The 18406-nt window shown below is 40.7% G+C and overlaps 2 protein-coding genes, 1 long non-coding RNA gene and 1 other non-coding gene across 6 annotated transcripts in view; 2 read left to right on the plus strand and 2 right to left on the minus strand.

Annotated features, from left to right (window-relative positions):
• BCAR3 (BCAR3 adaptor protein, NSP family member) overlaps positions 1–4842 on the minus strand; it is a 90472-nt gene extending 85630 nt beyond the window's left edge. Inside the window, exon 1 of one of the 3 annotated variants that reach the window (XM_038143797.1) lies at positions 4827–4842. The gene's annotated coding sequence lies outside the window, so the exon portion shown is untranslated. Of the gene's footprint in view, positions 1–931; positions 2235–4826 lie in introns of those variants that run through there. The other 2 variants (XM_038143795.1, XM_038143800.1) reach the window with 2 other exon arrangements.
• On the plus strand, positions 1250–4562 carry LOC119703684. The gene is made up of 2 exons (XR_005257686.1): positions 1250–3807; positions 4213–4562. It is a non-coding gene; the product is annotated as an uncharacterized LOC119703684 (long non-coding RNA).
• TRNAR-UCU lies at positions 4648–4733 on the plus strand. Its single transcript is given in 2 exon segments — positions 4648–4684; positions 4698–4733. It is a non-coding gene; the product is annotated as a tRNA-Arg (tRNA).
• Positions 4843–8055: 3213 nt separating the features above from the next.
• On the minus strand, positions 8056–16697 carry DNTTIP2 (deoxynucleotidyltransferase terminal interacting protein 2). The gene is made up of 7 exons (XM_038143808.1): positions 16137–16697; positions 13763–15483; positions 12140–12278; positions 11380–11475; positions 10841–11005; positions 9564–9673; positions 8056–8208 (listed from the first exon to the last, which is right to left on the minus strand). The coding sequence occupies exons 1-7, from the start codon at positions 16236–16238 to the stop codon at positions 8115–8117; spliced, it is 2427 nt and encodes an 808-aa protein (XP_037999736.1). The 5' UTR covers positions 16239–16697; the 3' UTR covers positions 8056–8114.
• Positions 16698–18406: the final 1709 nt, after the last annotated feature.

Consider the following 18406-nt stretch of genomic DNA (forward strand, 5'->3'; position numbering starts at 1 on the left):
TTTATAAAACCATTTTATATCATCAAATTTTAAGAGGTTAGCGATTACTAAGAAAGTAATAACTAAAGCACACATTTCAGGTAACTGCTATTCTATTTCTAATGACATCTTTGTTTTCCAACTGTGCACAAACTTCAAATTCCTTCTACTTTTTCCCATACTGTGAGCATTTATGTACTGGCACTTAGTATAGGCCCTCAGTTCTGCTGCTTTCACAGAGGAAGAGTGAGATCCTCCCGTATCTTAAGGACCCCTCTTCACTGACCCTGCATCATCACTTCTCTCTAAATTACAATAACCCTCTTCTTTCCTGTCCCGGCCTCTTCTGTGCACTGAAAGGACCTGGGCCCTTGTAACCTTCACCCTCAGCCGCACAGCTTCACTGTCCCTCCTGGTGTGTCCTTGATGCCCATACAGACTCAGAAAGGAGCAAAAGTCTAAGGACCGGACAAGCCTTGAAAGTCTCCCTGCAGTGTCCTGGATCCTGGCACTCAGCAAACATCCCAAAACATCACATCAATGTAGCAGATGAATGTTTCCAGTCCCTACAGAGGGGAATCTCCAGTCCCTATCAGCTGTCTTTTACTCTTCTTATTGATGTTTGGCTGAGGTTCACCTGGCTCCAATGCCTCCCACAATGGTCCTTGCTCATCCTCATCTTTTCCCAGGGCACCACATTTGTCCTGTGGTTGCACTTCTGCAGGCAGAGAAGTAGCCTTCTCTTCTATTGCCAAAAGTAACAATGCTCTCCATCTCACTTCTGTTGATCTCTCCTTTCTTTCCTGATGGTACAAAGCCTCCTGTCACAGTTCCTTTTCCTCAGTTAGCTCCTTAGCTCCTGTGCATCCCTGATCTACACTCTCGTAGCAATTATATCAGAAAAAAAGCCCTGAGGTCTTCTCTTAATATAAAAATAATTTCAGATTTCTACCTGTGTACAAGAGAATGCTCATTTTCACAAGAAGTCACTCTGATCTTTCCATAATTTATGAGATTGGAAGAGATTTGTTTCCCTTTTGGTAGATAGCATGCAGGAGTATGAGAGGCCTAAGACAGCAGTGATGTCCTTCTAGTGATATCTGTTCAAAGGAGACAGAGAATCCACAGGTAACTCCTTTGCAGCAGAGGTGCTTGATGATCCTTGATTGTGTGTGTGAACCAAGATCTGCTAAGCATCCTCTCTGCACAACTGTGCCGATGCAGGGTCTGGTGCTCAGTCACACTTCCTTCACACTTGGAGTAAAAGAATAGGAGCAAGAAAGGTGAAGAATGTGCTCAAACAGTTAAAAGGCTATGGATACTGATTGAAGAGTTGTCAATTCCATAGAAATATCAGGGAGCTAAAATCCTGCAGCTGGATATCACCGTACAAGAAAATGTGAATGGCTTGCCTTACCATGCTTCAGGGCCAAGACAAACCCAGGGTTAGAATTTGGGAGTTCTGCCAAGATGAAAAAACCAGATCAAATTAACAACAGAATTTTCAGACACTGAAAACATTGAAATTGTCTTGAAATAGACTCCCACCTCTCTGTAAATCAGATGTACTCCACTTTCGGCCAGAGGCACTAGCTGGGACTTCTCCTGTTGCAGTGCTCTGAGAGATGCCATATGACTGCTCAGGTTTGGCACTATCAGGGAGCACTCTCACTCTTGAAGTAAATGGCGTTGCAGCACCTGGTCTGTTAATAGAACTACACAGAATTAACACATGATAACCCCCTGGAGAGATGATTTGGCATGACTGATCATGTGCCCCCAGCTTCTCAAAGGCAATGCTCTGGGGAATTTCTCCTGTCTACCCAAACATATTCAAGAGGACAGAACGTGTACTAGGCCAACAACAGCCAAAAATAAGAGAATTGAAAGAGGTTCTTAACAGCTTCCTGCTGGCAGCCTGACAAGCAAATTCTCCAATACCCCAACAGTCACATGGCAATTACAGCCTTCCCTGAGGAAAATCCAAAGATGCAGAAGCATCTACAATGCAGAGCATTTATCTTCACCTTAAGAAAATAAATTTTAAAAAATGAATCAAATGGAGTCAATTAGCAAAAGAAACCCTCCCTGAAAGAGCTCTTTCCAGTATCCTCAGACATTGTGCATCCCAGCATTTCTTCCTGGCAGTTTGAAGAGTGCTTTCTCCTGCTGCACTACACAGATGAATCATTAGAGCAGTAGGGTTGTAATAATACTCCCTGAAATGTAGAGATGGTGTAAGGGTCCTATTTAGGTAATTTATACATCACATATCTATACTCTGACTTCTTTCAACAAGTGTATTAATCACACTTGTTCTTGGAGAGGGGTGTGGTACTCCCAACAAACATCCGTGGGAGCCCTACAAATTTGGAAATTGCCATTTTAATTCATTTAAAGCTCAAATCTTACCAAAAGTACTTGGATATATAGTACATAGCACTGCAGTACATTAACAGAAGTTAATGTTGAAAACAATGTTTTAAAAAGTCTCTCAAAGATGACTTTAATTTCACAAATAATGTTTAGATTTGTTTTAATCAATAGAAGACTGCTATATGATGATAATAATTTTTGCCTCCGTTGATTCATTTCCTGTCTTGTGTCAAGGTATTCCTACCTCAGTTTCTCCACCCTTTAAAAATTAGCAAAACGGCACGTTGTTGAGCTCAGCAAAATTTCTCTGAGTGCCAGTAACTAAACCCAGCACAACTCTATTCCAAGTAATTTCTGCTTCTTGATAAAGAACATGAAGTTGAAGAGGAGCTGAAATGAAAGCCAGCTTGCAACTGAAGTGGACTTCAGACAGTCCCAGAAGAGGGAAAGTCCAAAGGACTGATCTGGGTACGCACGCCAGCAAAGGTTAATCAGATCGCTCGTTTTTGCCTCTGAGCACATTCCGTAAGTTCATGACCCGTGGGCTGCCCAGTTTCTCATGCAGTAGCTCCATCTGCTGTCCAAACGCAAAGGTGGACTTTGCACCGGGACTACATTTACTGAATAAAAAAGCAAAATCACTTGAATATTTTGAAACATTTTCTGGGAAAATTCCAAACGTTTCCCTAGTCAGTCCTCCCGCATGAATGGAACCAGCCTTTATCTACCTTTATAAACCAACTATCCACAACGAAAATATGAGATTCTCAGAACCAGTCTTGTGACATAAAACAATAGTTCTTCACCACCTGCAGCCACTCAGTGCCATGCTGTCCAAAGGTGCCACACTACCAGGTCACACTGGTGAGGCACCAGCACTCACTGCACCCCACAATGAACATGCCCAGGTGTCCACAAACTACAAGATGTTTACAGTGATTCTTAGTTACTTACAAGAGGTTTATTTGAATTGCACAAACATAAATTTAAGCTTATTCTGAAGATCAACTCAGCTCTTAGAAACAAGACTTCTGTTTGTTTTCTGCAGTACAGGGCTTTAAGCAGTCAAATTTTTCATATTGCATTCCTTTACCAGGAGCACTATGATGAGTTCTGGCCATAATAGAACAATTGTGGCAAGACCCAGAGCTTGCAAATTCAACTAGACCTGCTCTGAATCTTGTACAGCTTAGTGATTCTTGGTTTGTTTACAAATGTTCTGGCTCAACAACAGTCTGTTAAGCTTGGGGGTTGTACTCCCAGTTTGGTATTTGCTGTAACTGCTGAACCCTTCCAGCAACCTCCTTTTCTGGGCAGCATTGCAGGAGCTATTCAGTCATCAGGCAGCTCGAGAGCTCTGGCTCACTGCTGGCCACAGGCACAGCAGCCGGCTGGCTCCCTGGGAAGCACAGGACACACTGCCCGAGTCACCTCGGTTATTCATCACACTCGGTATCTCGGCCCTGGCTGCAAATACCTCGGCGATTGTGGATCCGATTATTTTACATCAGTGTGATTAGCTTCCTTGTTCCTCAGATTTTAGGACGTGCTTATTTATATGTTTTCCTCCACTGTTATGGATACCTGTACTTGTAAATTACGATCAAGTGCAGCTCGAGAGTGTCAAAGCGTTACTGCACAGGCCTCAGTGCCCGGAGCCCTCGTGGGGCCGGGGCCGCAGCCCCGCGCCCCTCCCGAGCAGCGGGCCACAGGCTCCACTGCCAGGTTAAAGAAACAATACCTCCTACTCTCGTCTCTTGGGGTTTATGTTATGCCTATTCATTGTTTTAAAAATAGTATCACGGACTTATTTCAGGCTAGAATTACAGCTTTTATGGAAAAAATATTCTCTTTCAGAATCCATGGGGGAGGGCGGTGCCACCGAGCATTTACGGACGTCTGGAGGAAGAGTTCCTCAATACAAGGCCAATTGTGGATTACAATTATATCCCTCGAGCACAAGGATCAATACTGGAAACGCCAGAGTGGGATAACAACAAATATTTTATAGTGATCACTGATGAAATCGGTCTTCCGTAAGAAATGAGGACCCAGCCCTGTGGCGAGCGCCGCACAGGAAGCCGTGTGTCCCACCCGGGCTGCGGGCAGCGCTCAGGCGGCACGCACGGGCTGCCGCGAGACTCGTTTGCGCAGCACCATGTACGGCTAACCCTGTTCATGCTGCTTAAGAAAAATAAAATTTAAAAGATGACGAAAAAGCTGAAACATTCGGGGCTAGCGCGTGACGGCGCGCGCAGGCTCTATGGCCGGGGTACGGAGATTCCAACAGGTGGCTCCGTGGCGCAATGGATAGCGCATTGGACTTCTAGAGGGTTGAAGGGATTCAAAGGTTCCGGGTTCGAGTCCCGGCGGAGTCGTGTCTTCTCTTTTTATTTATTTTTTTTTAAATTTCCCCCGCCCCCTGCGCCTTTTGGGCAGAAATCTTTCCCGCGCGCTCCCCTGCCCCTTACCTCACGGCCGCAGGTATCTGGTAACGCCGGCCTGGCCCTTCTCCCGTCAGCGAGGCTCTCCGGGCCTGGCGGTCTGGGGAACGCTGGAAGCGGGCGGCGACAGCCGCCATCGACCGGACCTGCCGTGTCCGCTCGGCCCGGCGACAAATCACCGCCAGCGAGAAGGCGGAGCAGCAGAAGGGCTCCGCTCTCCTTCTCCTGCCGGCCCCGCCGCCCTCAGCTGCGGGAGAAGGGCCCCGCTCTCCTTCTCCTGCCGGCCCCGCCGCCCTCAGCTGCGGGAGAAGGGCTCCGCTCTCCTTCTCCTGCCGGCCCCGCCGCCCTCAGCAGCGGGAGAAGGGCTCCGCTCTCCTTCTCCTGCCGGCCCCGCCGCCCTCAGCTGCGGGAGAAGGGCTCCGCTCTCCTTCTCCTGCCGGCCCCGCCGCCCTCAGCAGCGGGAGAAGGGCTCCGCTCTCCTTCTCCTGCCGGCCCCGCCGCCCTCAGCTGCGGGAGAAGGGCTCCGCTCTCCTTCTCCTGCCGGCCCCGCCGCCCTCAGCAGCGGGAGAAGGGCTCCGCTCCTGCTCCCCTGGCCCGAGCTCCGTCAGAGCGGTCAGAACCGACAACCAGCGCCGTGGGGCCGCTACGCTTCCAGGACTGTCTGCGAAAGTAATTTTACTTGAAAAACCAAGACTTCGTCTTTCCTGGAGGCACTTCAGTTACGATAGGTCACCGTGATACATTTCTGGTTACTTTCAAATAACGAAACAAGCCCACAAACTGCACAAACCAGAATTAACACAGTATTTTCTGACTTACCAACAGATAGGAGATGAAGAGCCATTTTAATTACAGCAATCAATTTAGGTGGTAAAACAAAACAATAGCAGCAATAAACAAAGCACCTTGATTTTGCTCAGCATGGAATAAATTCATCTGATTCATTATTCCTGAGTTATTAAATTTGTGGGGTTTTCTTGATAAATTATTTTAATCCTGCAGGTGTGACTTTTCCAACTGTAATTCTGCTTATTTAAAAGCAATAAAGGAAAAATGGGAAAATGAACCACACCATCAGGCACATTAACCACCAGTCTGTAAAGGTGGAATTACAAATTAGCACAAATATTTCTGCCATTAAAAGAAAATACTATTTATAATTGATAGGCAGAGCTTCATGCTTTTTATGTGTTTCCAGAGTAATCTAATAACCACAGGCAATCACATGGTGCATTTGGGTTTTAATCTCTCCAGCACCTTCACCTTTATGTCAATTTCGAAGCCCGTCTGTCTGCTTTAACATAAACTGGAGGCTAAGGAAAGGTGCTCTGTTCAGCGCCTCACCTGACAGGCTGAGGCAGCAGCTCAGGCACAGCTGGGAGTGCCACCCTGCAGCCCCGGGAACACAGCACATCTCACCCCATCTGCACACAACACCGGCACTTGCTGGGCACAGGGTGGGGCAAAACAGAAGGGATTAGAAGAATCAAAGGAAAGGATATAGAACACAAGCCAAATCTCTTTCTAGCTGCGCTGCACATGAAGTAACTGCTGTAGCTGTTGAGCAGCCTGAGCAACAGGCACGGTTGCTTGCCGTGTAACACCACAGCTTGCATTTCTCTCTTAAAGTCTTTCAAACTTGCATGCTACTTTTCCAAAGTTGCCTTTTGAACACCCCAGGATGCAAAAGAATGATATCTACTGTGGTGTCTTGTTTTCTTCTCAGTGTTCAGTATTAATTTTTTTGTGCTTCCATGTCTCAGCTGGAGAACAAGACACCATAGTTGTTTTTATTGGCTTTTTATGATTTACTGGGAATTGAGATATTGGCATAAATATCATTTCTTAAAATAGCCTGTGCATATTAACTGAGACCTGGGGACTTGTACTTGGTTTAATATTTCCCAATGAATTCACTTTACTCTGACACCATTCATCTCCAGGCCGTGAAGACTTTTTAAGGACTCTAGATTCCTGTCTGTTTCTGGTAGTAAAACATTATGAACATTGGAATGATATAAAACACCCCAAAGGATCTGAAGAAAATTTCTTTCAAGCATCAGTTGTTGGTTAATACATACCACAATGCTCATTTCAGCATAAATAACTAATCCTTAAAAAAACTTATTCTCAGTAGAAAACTTGACAGTTAAACATTAGTTAAGAACACAGTTAAGTACTTCTTGCTTAAGATCTGTAACCTTTAATATTCAGTGTTCTTGTGGTGAGGAAACAATCAACCACTGGTCCTCTGATAGTGACTTCTACATCCTAATCACCCAATTCACCTAAGACAATGTAGTGCCAGTTTAATTTCTTCTATTATCCATCTTTTCTGTTACCTCAGGGCACTACCCAAGTTACACTAATTGTAACAGCAATAGTGACCAGGTCGTTCAAAACCAACCAAACACTGCAGCAGTTCTGACACTCACGAAAGCAACGGTCGTGAACCGTCACTGAAGGGGAACGGAGCCAATGACATCTGTGGCTCTGCAATGGCAGCAGAGGCCTTCCAGACTCACTCTGTTTGTTCACCATAAGCTATTCCAGGTCAGCTAACAGACAATCTGCACAACACACCCTACATAATGGATGTCAATGTTATTTCAAAAAATATCATTAGACAATAATTAAATGGTAAAAATTAATAAAAGCAAAATATGATTGTTAAAAATCTGACATATAAGTAGTACTTATTTATTAAATAATATGTAATTTGTCTCTTCTAAATAATATATATATTATAATGTATACACACATAAATATAAAAATGTTTGTGTAGGCATTGAGTTTCAGGACATTCTCTATACCATTATGGTCGGTGTTGAAATAAACCCTTCACAACCAAACCATTTATCAATACTTTCCATTACAGTTTTGGCCAGCAGCACCTCTGACAAGTCATGGAAAAATATATTCTAGCACACAATATGTGCCAAGATGAATTACACATATAACTTTAAACTGAATTTACTAATTAATTGATGTGGAGTCAGAGCCTGAGAAGACCACAATCTGTGAAGCTGAATTTTTTACTCAGATTTAATAATATGTTTTTATATCATTATCTCTTTACATAAATATTAATTAAAATAAATAGCCATTTTAAAATCTAAATTAGTTTAAATTGAGATATCTGATAATTTGCTAAAGTTTCCTAGCTTTATTCTCATGGCAAGAATTTCCCTAAACCTCAATTTGCACATGACCTGCAATCTTAAAAGAAACCAAACAAAACACCACAACCAAAGCATTCTGTAAGAAAGTTTTATAACAAACAAGTTGTTCCAGCTTGGTATTTTTCTTCAATTCTTAATTGTGAAATTTCTTCTTCTTCCGATTCCTCTTCCCTGCTGCAAAAGCTGCTTTTTCACTCATGATCTCCTGATACTTCTTTTTATTATATCTGAACAAAATAGATAATTTACTTTTAAGCATGGCAAACCAAAGTTCAGGAAAAGATAACATGGACAGTACTCTATGCACATTATTTGCCAAACTGAGTTTTCTTATCTTTTCTGAATCAGTTGCTTCGATTTATACACTTATGCATAAGTAAAAGGAAATCAGCAGGTAGATTAATGATAAAAATTATAAATGCAGGTAAATTTGCTTTGGAAGTAAATTCTGTTGAATTTTGTAATTAATTTTGGTGGGGGGGGGCAGGTCTTCATTACATATGCAGTCACATTTTGGACAGTTGGCTGAAACACTGCTACTGCTCACAAGGGGAAGACAACCATTTCCACAATACCAAGAAGAAACTATACCCACTTTTACAGTGCTTTCTCACCACACTCAAGCTAATAAACCTTACTCTAATCCAGATGGAAAACAGATGAGGTGAATACTAAACAACGAGCAGGGTAATTGCTGAATGTGAGCTCCTCTAACAGACTCCTGTGTATCTGCACCGATGCGTACCACAGACACTGCACACTGAGTAGAGCTGAGCCTTTAAATGCAACATCAAAATCTGACAAATATCTGCACTAATGCTGAAGTATATGATTAAAGTCCTTAATTAGCCACAACATAAATTAATTGATCAAATTTAAAATATATTCATTTTTAAAACTACTTGCTAATGAATACATAATAAATCAGGTCAAACCAGAGAACTATTTAAGAAGTAGATACAGTAACTTGCCTTCCCAACATTAAATTTACAAGTCTGACAAAATTAACTCTATAATCCCAAATCATGCACCACTTCAAAGAAAACATGTCATTGTGTGAAAAGAGAAGTGAATATTAACATCATGTAATAACCAATACCAAAATGGACCAACTAAATTATCTACTCCAAAAACTGTACGCTATGCAGACATTAATTAATCCAATCATAATGTTCAAGGAAGTCTTCTAGCACGATTTTGATCCCGTGACAGGTGGCAGACTGACATATTTATAAAAAGAAATAATATCAACATTCACAGAATTACAGGCTGCTCTTTTCTGTCAATTATGCCAAGAAAAAATAATCAGTCTTTAAGAGTGGCTGCCAATAGTGATGGCTGAAGTTGAATAAAATCCTTAAATGAAGATGAAATATACATTATCTCAGTCTAATTATCCCCTTAGATAAAGGTACCTTAGACCTTCTAAATTGCAGTACTGTGGAAATGCTAAAAGACTAAAAATTTTTCTTTGAAGTATAAAAAACCACCCTACAAGCTGAATAAAACAAAAAAGGCTACAGAGTTAAAAATACTCCTCTTTTACAAGGGATATTAGAATTACAGGACTACTTTTAAATACCTTCTGAACTCTGAATCTGCAAGCAGCTCCTCCACAATTGTTCTCTTCCTCTGTTTCTTAGGGATTCGACTGTGGTAAAAGTCTATGGGAGAATCAACTACAGTTCCAACCTAGGAAACAAAAATGAAAACATTCTTACTGTACATGAACTGCAAGATGTTAATTATTTTGCCCTTTTTTTTTTCAAATCCCCAGCAACAAGTATGAAGACACCTACAGAGCAGATGAGAATGACAGCTGCTTAATAGAAGTGCAAAAAACCAAAATAAATAAGTCATATTTTGTATGCAGAGTTCCTTTTGGTCTCCTTGCATAGTGCAGAGAGGAAGGCCTGAGCTTTAAGACCGTACAGTTTTCAATGCTGGACTGCTGTATCAACACTTTAATTCATTACAGCTCTTAACTTTTAAACATTTTAAACATAAGGGAAAGGAAACCTTTATGACCACCTTAAACCTCTTTGGGTCTCTCATCCTGGTGGTTTTGCTAGATGATTACACAGCTGCTATATCAGGGCTATATCAGCGCTACACAGCCCTAATACAAGGGCTTCATCCTGAAATGCATCACATTTTTTCCAAGCAGCACGTCAGTCAGCTCTCATGGTTCAGGTCAGCAGTAAAGATACACACAGTACATGTTTCACGCAGTGAAAATGAACCTGCCTGGATCTAATTATGTGGAACACTTCAGTCTAAGTTTCTCTAATTTCAGAACATACAACACCCTGAACACTTCAGAGTAAAGTGGTAATATTTTGAGAAATGAAAACGTTTCCGCAAGCATGCTAACTATTCAGTTTCTGGAGGCCTATTTCCACAGCTTGCACAGTAATTTCTTTATTCATACAAACAATTTCAAAGCTGAAAGCTACAAGCAGCAAGAATTTCAGCTTATCACAAAGGCAGCTGTCTCCATTTAAACTGTATTAGCTAGTAAGAAAATAAAAGCCGGTTATTTTCTGCACACTTTTACAAAGGCCGATACTCCAAAAAAAGCAGTGAAAATCTAGTCCTCTGAGGGTTCAAAATACGGATTCAGTAAGATATTTGTTCACTTCTATGAGATCAGCCAAAGCTAAAAACATAAACAGCATATATACATATGTAACATGAAGTTAAATAGTTGCCAACTCCAGCCAAGTAATCAAAACACATTAATAATTAAGATATGAAATTAAATTAACATAGAAGCTACCTACAAAAGAGGCATTATTAGGTATCCTTAAACAGCTGTTCAAAACTTTAGCAGTACGATGCCTTCTGCTGCTTCCTTACCTGGAAGTACTTGGGGAGACCATCTCTGTCGTTCTTCTTATAGAAATGCTTAGGGTCCAACGAAGCTCTCATCTTCAAAACTTTGAGATCATTTTTCAGTTCACTTGTGATTTCTGGGGCTTTCATACCAAACCAGCCATCACCTGTTGTTTTCTCTCGCTCTGCCTAGGGTGCAATACCAAGAACAATGAATTTGCATTCAGTAATTAGGATGGGACAGAAAAGGGAACTCCTCCCTACAAAAGACAGATAAAGCATTTAGAATGTAAATATCTACCCCTGAAACACATACTTTATGACTATTATAAGGGAGGTTATCAGCACTGCATCAATGACAGATTTGTACTGCCCATATAACCATTCACTTCTCTATGCTTGTGACTGAAAGGATGACTTCTCACAGGACAGCTCAAAGAAGACACTAGACTGCAGTTCATCACTCCATTTCCAGTGAGGCCTGGATATGCACAGGGTCCCAGCATGCAGCTTTCTACCCCAGCTTGTTTCATTATTTGAGGCATTACCAGCTCTTCACTTACCCTGCGCTGTTTCTTTAGCTGGTGAAGTGATTCCCTGTAGGGTGGGACACATTCCTTTCTTTCAAAGTCTGGAGTTATTACACTCTTCTGCAAGAGCTGTAGGAAATTTTTTGAACATTAGAGAGCCACCTCACTAATACAAATTTTACAGCTTAACTGTATTTACAGAACCTACTGAAGCAATCATGCAGAATCTAAGCAAGCATTCTAATGCAATACACAAGCAGTAAGGATCTTCAAAACAGAATACTGGATGACAACAGAAAGCAGTTGACTTGCCCTGAAGGAAGTGAAACAGCAAATCCTCTGGAGTAAAGAAGACTACCATGGATGAGCCAAGGAAAAGTCTCAACAAAAATAACCCTTTACTTCAAAGGGTGCTTTTGAAAAAAACCTGCTAAGTTCATACTAGGATATAGAATTTTATTTACTGAAATTCATTCTGGCTATAGACTAAATATCTTGTCAGCAGACCTTAAGCTTGTGTATCATTAGGCAAAACTGCAGGTATAATCAACTTTAGCTTATTTTACAAGGTAATGCTAGAATTTGCACTGTTTTTCAGTTTCTGGAAAGTCAGGTATATTTAAACTTTCACTATTAAAACCAAATGTAAAACCCCACCCTGGTCAAAAAGAATGTAAGTTCTTAATGAACCATGAAAAGGATACTTCTTTAAAATCAAACAAACCAACCTTCTTAGATTACCATCTTTGTGTTACTATAGTCACAGATAACTGAGTAACTGTAAACATGTTACCTGGTCTTTCTTCTTCTTCTCCTTCAGTGGTTCAATTGCACTCGATCTAGGCTTCTGATTTTTTGCATCAAAACTGATATATAAACCTCCAAGCTTCTTGATATTCAAACCAGGGTCTATGCTACTGGAAAGATGTAAACTAAAGAAGAAATAGTTAATTATCAGAACATTGTAACATGCATGCAGCTAAACCTTCTACTGTCCTCTGATGAATATGAACAGAAACATTTTTTTTCTTATTCTTCCCAATTAGGTTCAGTTCTGCAATGATTTTAAGTCTTGTTATCTAGATTATGTAATTTTGAAATCACAGGTGCAAGGGAATTCATGCCATTATATGAAATAAGACTTATTGTTAAAAAACACCTGTGGAATCACTTCCACACATCTTTCATATAAACTCTAATGCTGGACTCTCATCTTAAATATTGTTATCTTCTGTATAACTGAATTCCTTAATTTGCTTAACCTTGCTAGAAGAACTCATGACTAGCATCCTTCTATACACTGACAAGCTTGCTAGCTAAAGAGAAAAAACCCCAAACATATTGGTAGTAAAAATACTATAAGTCTTAGTGAGAAGAATGAAGAAAATAGAATTCATTGTAGGAACGTTTAAGTCCTTGTCTGCATGGCCATACGAGGCACAAAGTCATTAAACTTGGATAAGAAAGTGGTTGGATGGTTGCATCCAGAGGGTCGTGGTCAATGGCTCAGAGCCCTGATGGTTCTAGGAAATGTCAAGGTTAGTATGGTCACATTTCTTTCACTGCTTCATTCGGGCAGCCTGTGGAATGTATCCACAAACAATGTACCATGGCTGGTTCTGATGACAAGAACGTTTAAAAGCTCTAAACTACAACGTAGAAAAGATGGTAATATCTAAAGAGGTACAACAGGTATTTCCTATAGCTTGAATGCTTATTAATACAAGCTCTTTAACAGCTTTCTATCAAACTGGCTGATCTTGTAAGCCTTTACACTGAATGCTTGGCTAAACTTTCTTAGCTAAGACTTCTGATCTACCTGAAGGTTTTTACTCGATTAAGACTTATTTATCCAACCTAAACGAGTTTTATGCTTTAAACACAAGAAGGGATTTTAGCAGCAGCTCGACTACAAGAATTCAAGAAGTATCACTCCACCTAAATTGTTCTGATTCCATGCTAGGTTTCACCTAGTCACCATCCACAGTTCAGCAACAACTGACATATAAAATTACATGCAACTGTTTAAAAAGCATTATCTAATCGGGCAATGTGTAAGGAATTTACTGGACCTTTCATTATCTACATTCCAAGTAGGAAAAAAAACTAACAAAACTGTGACCTGAATAACCAATTCAGTCAGCATAATCAGTTTCACATTGTTTTTTAAGCTGAATACATACAAGGCGTCCAGATGCCAAAATTTCAGAGTTCTGTTCCTACTATATTCAAAACTGAAAAAAAATCCCAAGATCTAAATTTATGGACAATATTAATATTTTATAATATGTGCAACACCATTTTCTGCAGCAACATGACGTATGTGGTAAGACTAGTCCCTTATTTATTTTGCACTTAATGTGCATATTCTTAAATGAAATGCAGATTCTTTAGCTATTCCTAGCAAGATACTTACATGTCAACCTTATTTTTCAACAGATCATCATCTTCATCCTTTTCGTCTTCATCTATCAATTCCTCTTCATCCTCTTCCAAATCTGATTCTTTATCTTTTTCACTTCCTTCATGCTTACTTTTAGCATCACTGTCTTGGTCTACATCATCCAGATAATACTTCTGGCTGGAACTCATGCCAGGCTCAGTATCAATGGCAAAAAGACCTTCGACATGCAGTGAACTGCTTTTTAAAGATTTTTTGAAGGAAGGAGTTTTCTCATCTGACTTTTTATAACACAGATTCTCATCAACTTTATCTATGTCTGCCACATCACTATTTTCAGAGTCATCACTTTCACTGTTGCTCAGAAACAATGCAAGAGAGTTATTACCACTGCTTGGTTTCTCACTGCTGTGGGGTACCTCATATTCTTCTGTTTGGTTGTCACCACTGTCTGCATCAATTTTAAGCATCCTGCTCTTACCAATGCTTTCAGTTGTCTGGGCATCAGCCATGTCCACTGATGGGCTGCTGACTTCACTTGCTTGCTTACTCTTCCTTAATTTATCATCACACGAGATAGACTGTTGTGCATCTGCCTCAGCATCTGCTCTTTCACATTCTGTAATTTTTTTACTTTCATTTGGTGTTACTTGTCCTTGGAATTCTAGAAATTGTTTGGGACTCATGCAGTCAGTCAAAGAAACAGACACATGCTCTAATTTTTCCCTCCTTGCAAGTATTTTACTGTGATCTTCTTGTATTTGGCCACATATTGCTTCTGAATGGTCTATCTCAATAGACTGTGAATTTTTTTTTGTTTTTTTCACAGGTGATTTATTGTCACTTTGTTTTGTTTTTGTAAGACTGGATGCTACATCATCTAAAATCTCTTCTTTTGTGTCTTCACTCCAGGTTGCATTAGCACATTTGCTTTTAGGTGAACTGGGTTCTTTATTACCATCAATGAGGGTGGAAGCATTTTCCACGGCATTGACAAGTTCTGCAGTAGGCCTAGAATCAGAAATTATGATGGGATCAGATTTCATAGTGTGCTCAATTAAATTCTCATCTTCTGAAACAAATCCATTTTTTTTCTCAGTCTGCTTTGTATTTTCTGCTTGTGATTTAATTTGCATGCTCCTAGTAATTCGTTTTGGAGTGGCACATGGTTCCACAAGAGAACTCAGGCAACATGATTCTGCATCAGAAGTATTTTCACTCTGGGTTTCAGGAACTCTATGTGGCTGCAATTTCTTTTTACTTTGTCTACTCCTTGTACTTGTGGGAAGCATCTGGACACCAGAAACAGCAGAGGAACAAGACTCAGCTTCAGAGACATCATCTTCATCCAGAATCCTACTTAACTTATTTACAAAAGCTCTACTGTCATGTCTTTTTTTGTCAGCAGAATCTGGTTGATAAGGAATTACAATTTGTCGCCTCCGTGTTATTCTTACAAACAAAGGTGTCTGGAGACCAGACACAGAAGAGCAGTTTGATTCTGCTTCTGACACATCACCATCAGCTTGTGGTTCAGCAACTGATTGTGCTGACGGAACAGTGGCGTTCTCATTCCTAGTGATCTGCATCTCTGAGCTATCACTGACATCTGATTTCATTTCTGCACGTTCCAACTCTTCAAACTGACATTCCTGAATCACCTCTGGCTTACGAACTGATTTAGTTCTTCTAGTCATTCTCCTAGTCACAGGAGTACTAATTCCAGCAGATCCCACCTAGAAAAGGAGTAAAAGAATATATGGTATTGACAGATAAAATAACTGCATAAAAAGAATGCTATAAAAATTGCTAACAATCTTTTTAAACAAATCTACTTAAACTCACAACACACATCTCCGTGTGGAAGAAGCCTTAACAAACCATCCCTTGCTTATCTCTACTGTATTTTGGTCAGGACAGGAGAAGAAACACACATATCCTTTAAGAAATATAAACAAGTATCTCCTAATTCAAAAAAGTTCTGTCAAGTTGTCAGGGGAAGCAAATCCAGAAAAAAAGTTCAGAAATATTCAAAGACTTCCTCAACTATAAACCACTAAATAATACCAACTATCAAAATGTGCCCCAAAATGGTGTCTAAACCAATTTTAGGTTTACGATCAAGCTGGCCTCTCAGCAATCGCAAAACTAGGTATGATCTGCTAAGTATTACTCTAAGTGACAGAAGAATGCTAAAACATCCGTCATGCAGCGTAAAACAAGCCTACCTTTAACTGCCAAAGCTAAACGGCCCAATGACCTCCGGGGGCTGCAGGGCACGGCCACGGCGGCCGGGCGCACCGCCACCGCCCCTCCGCGCTCCGCGGCCGCGCTCCGTGCGGAGGCTGCACCGCCCGCCCCGCCCCGCCCCGCTCCCGGCTGCGCTCACCTCCGCCGCACCGGCGGGATCGGCAGTGCCGGGGCTGCCGCCGCCGCCCGCCCGCGGGCCCTGCTCCCGGCGCCGCGCCGCCGCCCGCCTGGTGTTCACCATGTTGCCGCCGCGCCCGCCCCTTCCTCCCGGCCCTGCTTCCTTCCTGCCGGCCGCCCTTCCGGGCCCCGCGGCGGAAAGAGGGCTCCGGGGCCGCCCCGCCGCGCCGCTCCAGGACGCGCGCCACGACGGGGCCGAGTCGCGGGGTGCAGGCACTTGGGAAAGTATAATATGCCGCACTAAAATGCCTACGGGAGTTTCAAATTTTAGTTAAACTTTCAGGTTTCTCATGGAAGGAAATCCCCTCTCACCCATCTTGATGCAAACCAAACGGATGAGATAATGTGGTAATTTGATTAAGTGTTACGCTATTGGTGACTCTAGAAATGCCACGTCTTTAAAGGTACTTTTCTACAGCAAACAAACTATCAGCAGTTTATAGACAGGAAATAAATCATTCCATTAGAGCAGCCTTTACATTGGTTTAGCACAGTTCCTGTTTTGTAGCATTTCAATATAAAAAACTGAGCACACATGCAAGTCTGATAAGATACAGATTCAGTCAAATACAGAGCTTACAGGTAGTGGTTAAATCATAAGCACACAACACAGAGCTAGTAGGGAAGTTTAAAATTAAACTCATGTAATTTTGAACTCTGATGCACACTGGCCCAACATAAAAAAGAAACCACTACATTTTTATTAAGAGAAAAACATCCAAACTTTTATTGATGCATTACTAGTTTCAAGTCCCTGTTTCTCTCATTTGTCAAAAGAACTGAAGAAGCCAAGAAAATTTCCTGCTATTTGCCACTACAAAAACAATATCTGAGGACTAACTTGAATCATTAAACGTAGTGGAATGGATTATAGAAAGCTGATACTCCAGACACTACCTACAGGCATTCAAATTCCACCTGCTGCCTATATGAAGAATTTGAAAGATGTTGGTGAAAATTCATTCTCTTGAGTCCAAATCTCAAAACATGTACAACAAAGTTAATGACTACTACCAGTATGAGGCCATGCCCCTGTCTGAAATCAAAATGTAATTTACTGTTTTAGACACTTGGTATCAAAGTTCCTGCTAAACTACAAGTTGAACTTTAGGTATGTATTCTCATTTAAAGGCCAAGGAAAGGAAAAGGCCTTTTTGACAGAAGGACTACATGAAACCAAAAGCCTTGCCTTAGCTGCAGCGATCTCTCTGGGATTAAAAAACAATGTGCTAAGCTGATGCCAGTCAGAAAGATACCTAACTTCAGGCTAAGCCTCGCTTCATCTTTCCTGAGTGGCACTTGAGCAACAGGCTTGCCAGGCAACCGCCCAAGAAGTAATTCATTTTAGTGAACAGCATCAGCATTTACTGTCTATTCTGCTTGGCTAATTGCTTGTGTAGTTCACAAGTATCAAAAAAACCCAAGCCACAGTTGAGGAGGAGACAGGCACAATTTTTGATTACCAGATTTCTTCATAGCTTGTTTTCAAATCTTATTTTAAACATTCACTATTAATACATTTTCTATTTCAAACAGCAAAAATGCCATCACACTTGTGCGAACACTAAATGAAGCATATTGAGGCACAAAGAAGCCAGAAGGAATTCAAGTAACAATCAGAAAGTAATTTGGAAGATGCATTTTCTTCTAAATCATAGGGATCTTTTCCACTCTATTAAAAATAAATCAGTTTTCCCATGCCCACAAATTAAACATCTGACTTGTCTATATATACATATCAAGTAATGAGATAACAGCTTAATTTTTGGGCATACTGAATCATTAAAAAATGACAATTTTCTATAAAAGCTAGTCCTTGAATGCTTGAAATGTATATTCACCAGGTAAGTATGATTTAAGAGAAATTTGTTTTTTAAAAAAACAAAAATATATGTTTCTCCATGCTACCTAATGGCAGCTAAAATATAATGATAATTTTTACAGTGAACTGGTCATAAAAAGAAAATTATTTTAAACTGTTACTCTATAGATAACTTCAATAAAAAAGCCCCAAAATATTTCATATTTTGAATGAACCCATCAATAGTTAAGAAAAATAGTGTTAGAACATTACAGACACTCCTACTGACATCACACTGAATAATTACAACTTTTGGTAGTTCATTATAAATGCTGTAAAAATCTTTCTATGAAAAATGCAATGTTCCCCCATCCCAAAGAAATTTAAACAGCCTTTACAAAAAAAAAAACAAAAACAAAACAACAAAAAAG

The sequence above is a fragment of the Motacilla alba genome, chromosome 8 (assembly GCF_015832195.1).
Source record: "Motacilla alba alba isolate MOTALB_02 chromosome 8, Motacilla_alba_V1.0_pri, whole genome shotgun sequence".
Taxonomy (NCBI): Eukaryota; Metazoa; Chordata; class Aves; order Passeriformes; family Motacillidae; genus Motacilla; species Motacilla alba.

Coding starts and splice junctions, on each gene's coding strand:
- DNTTIP2 (XM_038143808.1), bottom strand. CDS start 16,238: ATGGTGAACACCAGGCGGGCGGCGGCGCGGCGCCGGGAGCAGGGCCCG. Junction 15,484..16,136: donor ATCCCGCCGGTGCGGCGGAG/GTGAGCGCAGCC, acceptor CTCCTTTTCTAG/GTGGGATCTGCTGGAATTAG. Junction 11,476..12,139: donor AGAAGAAGAAGAAAGACCAG/GTAACATGTTTA, acceptor AATTTCCTACAG/CTCTTGCAGAAGAGTGTAAT.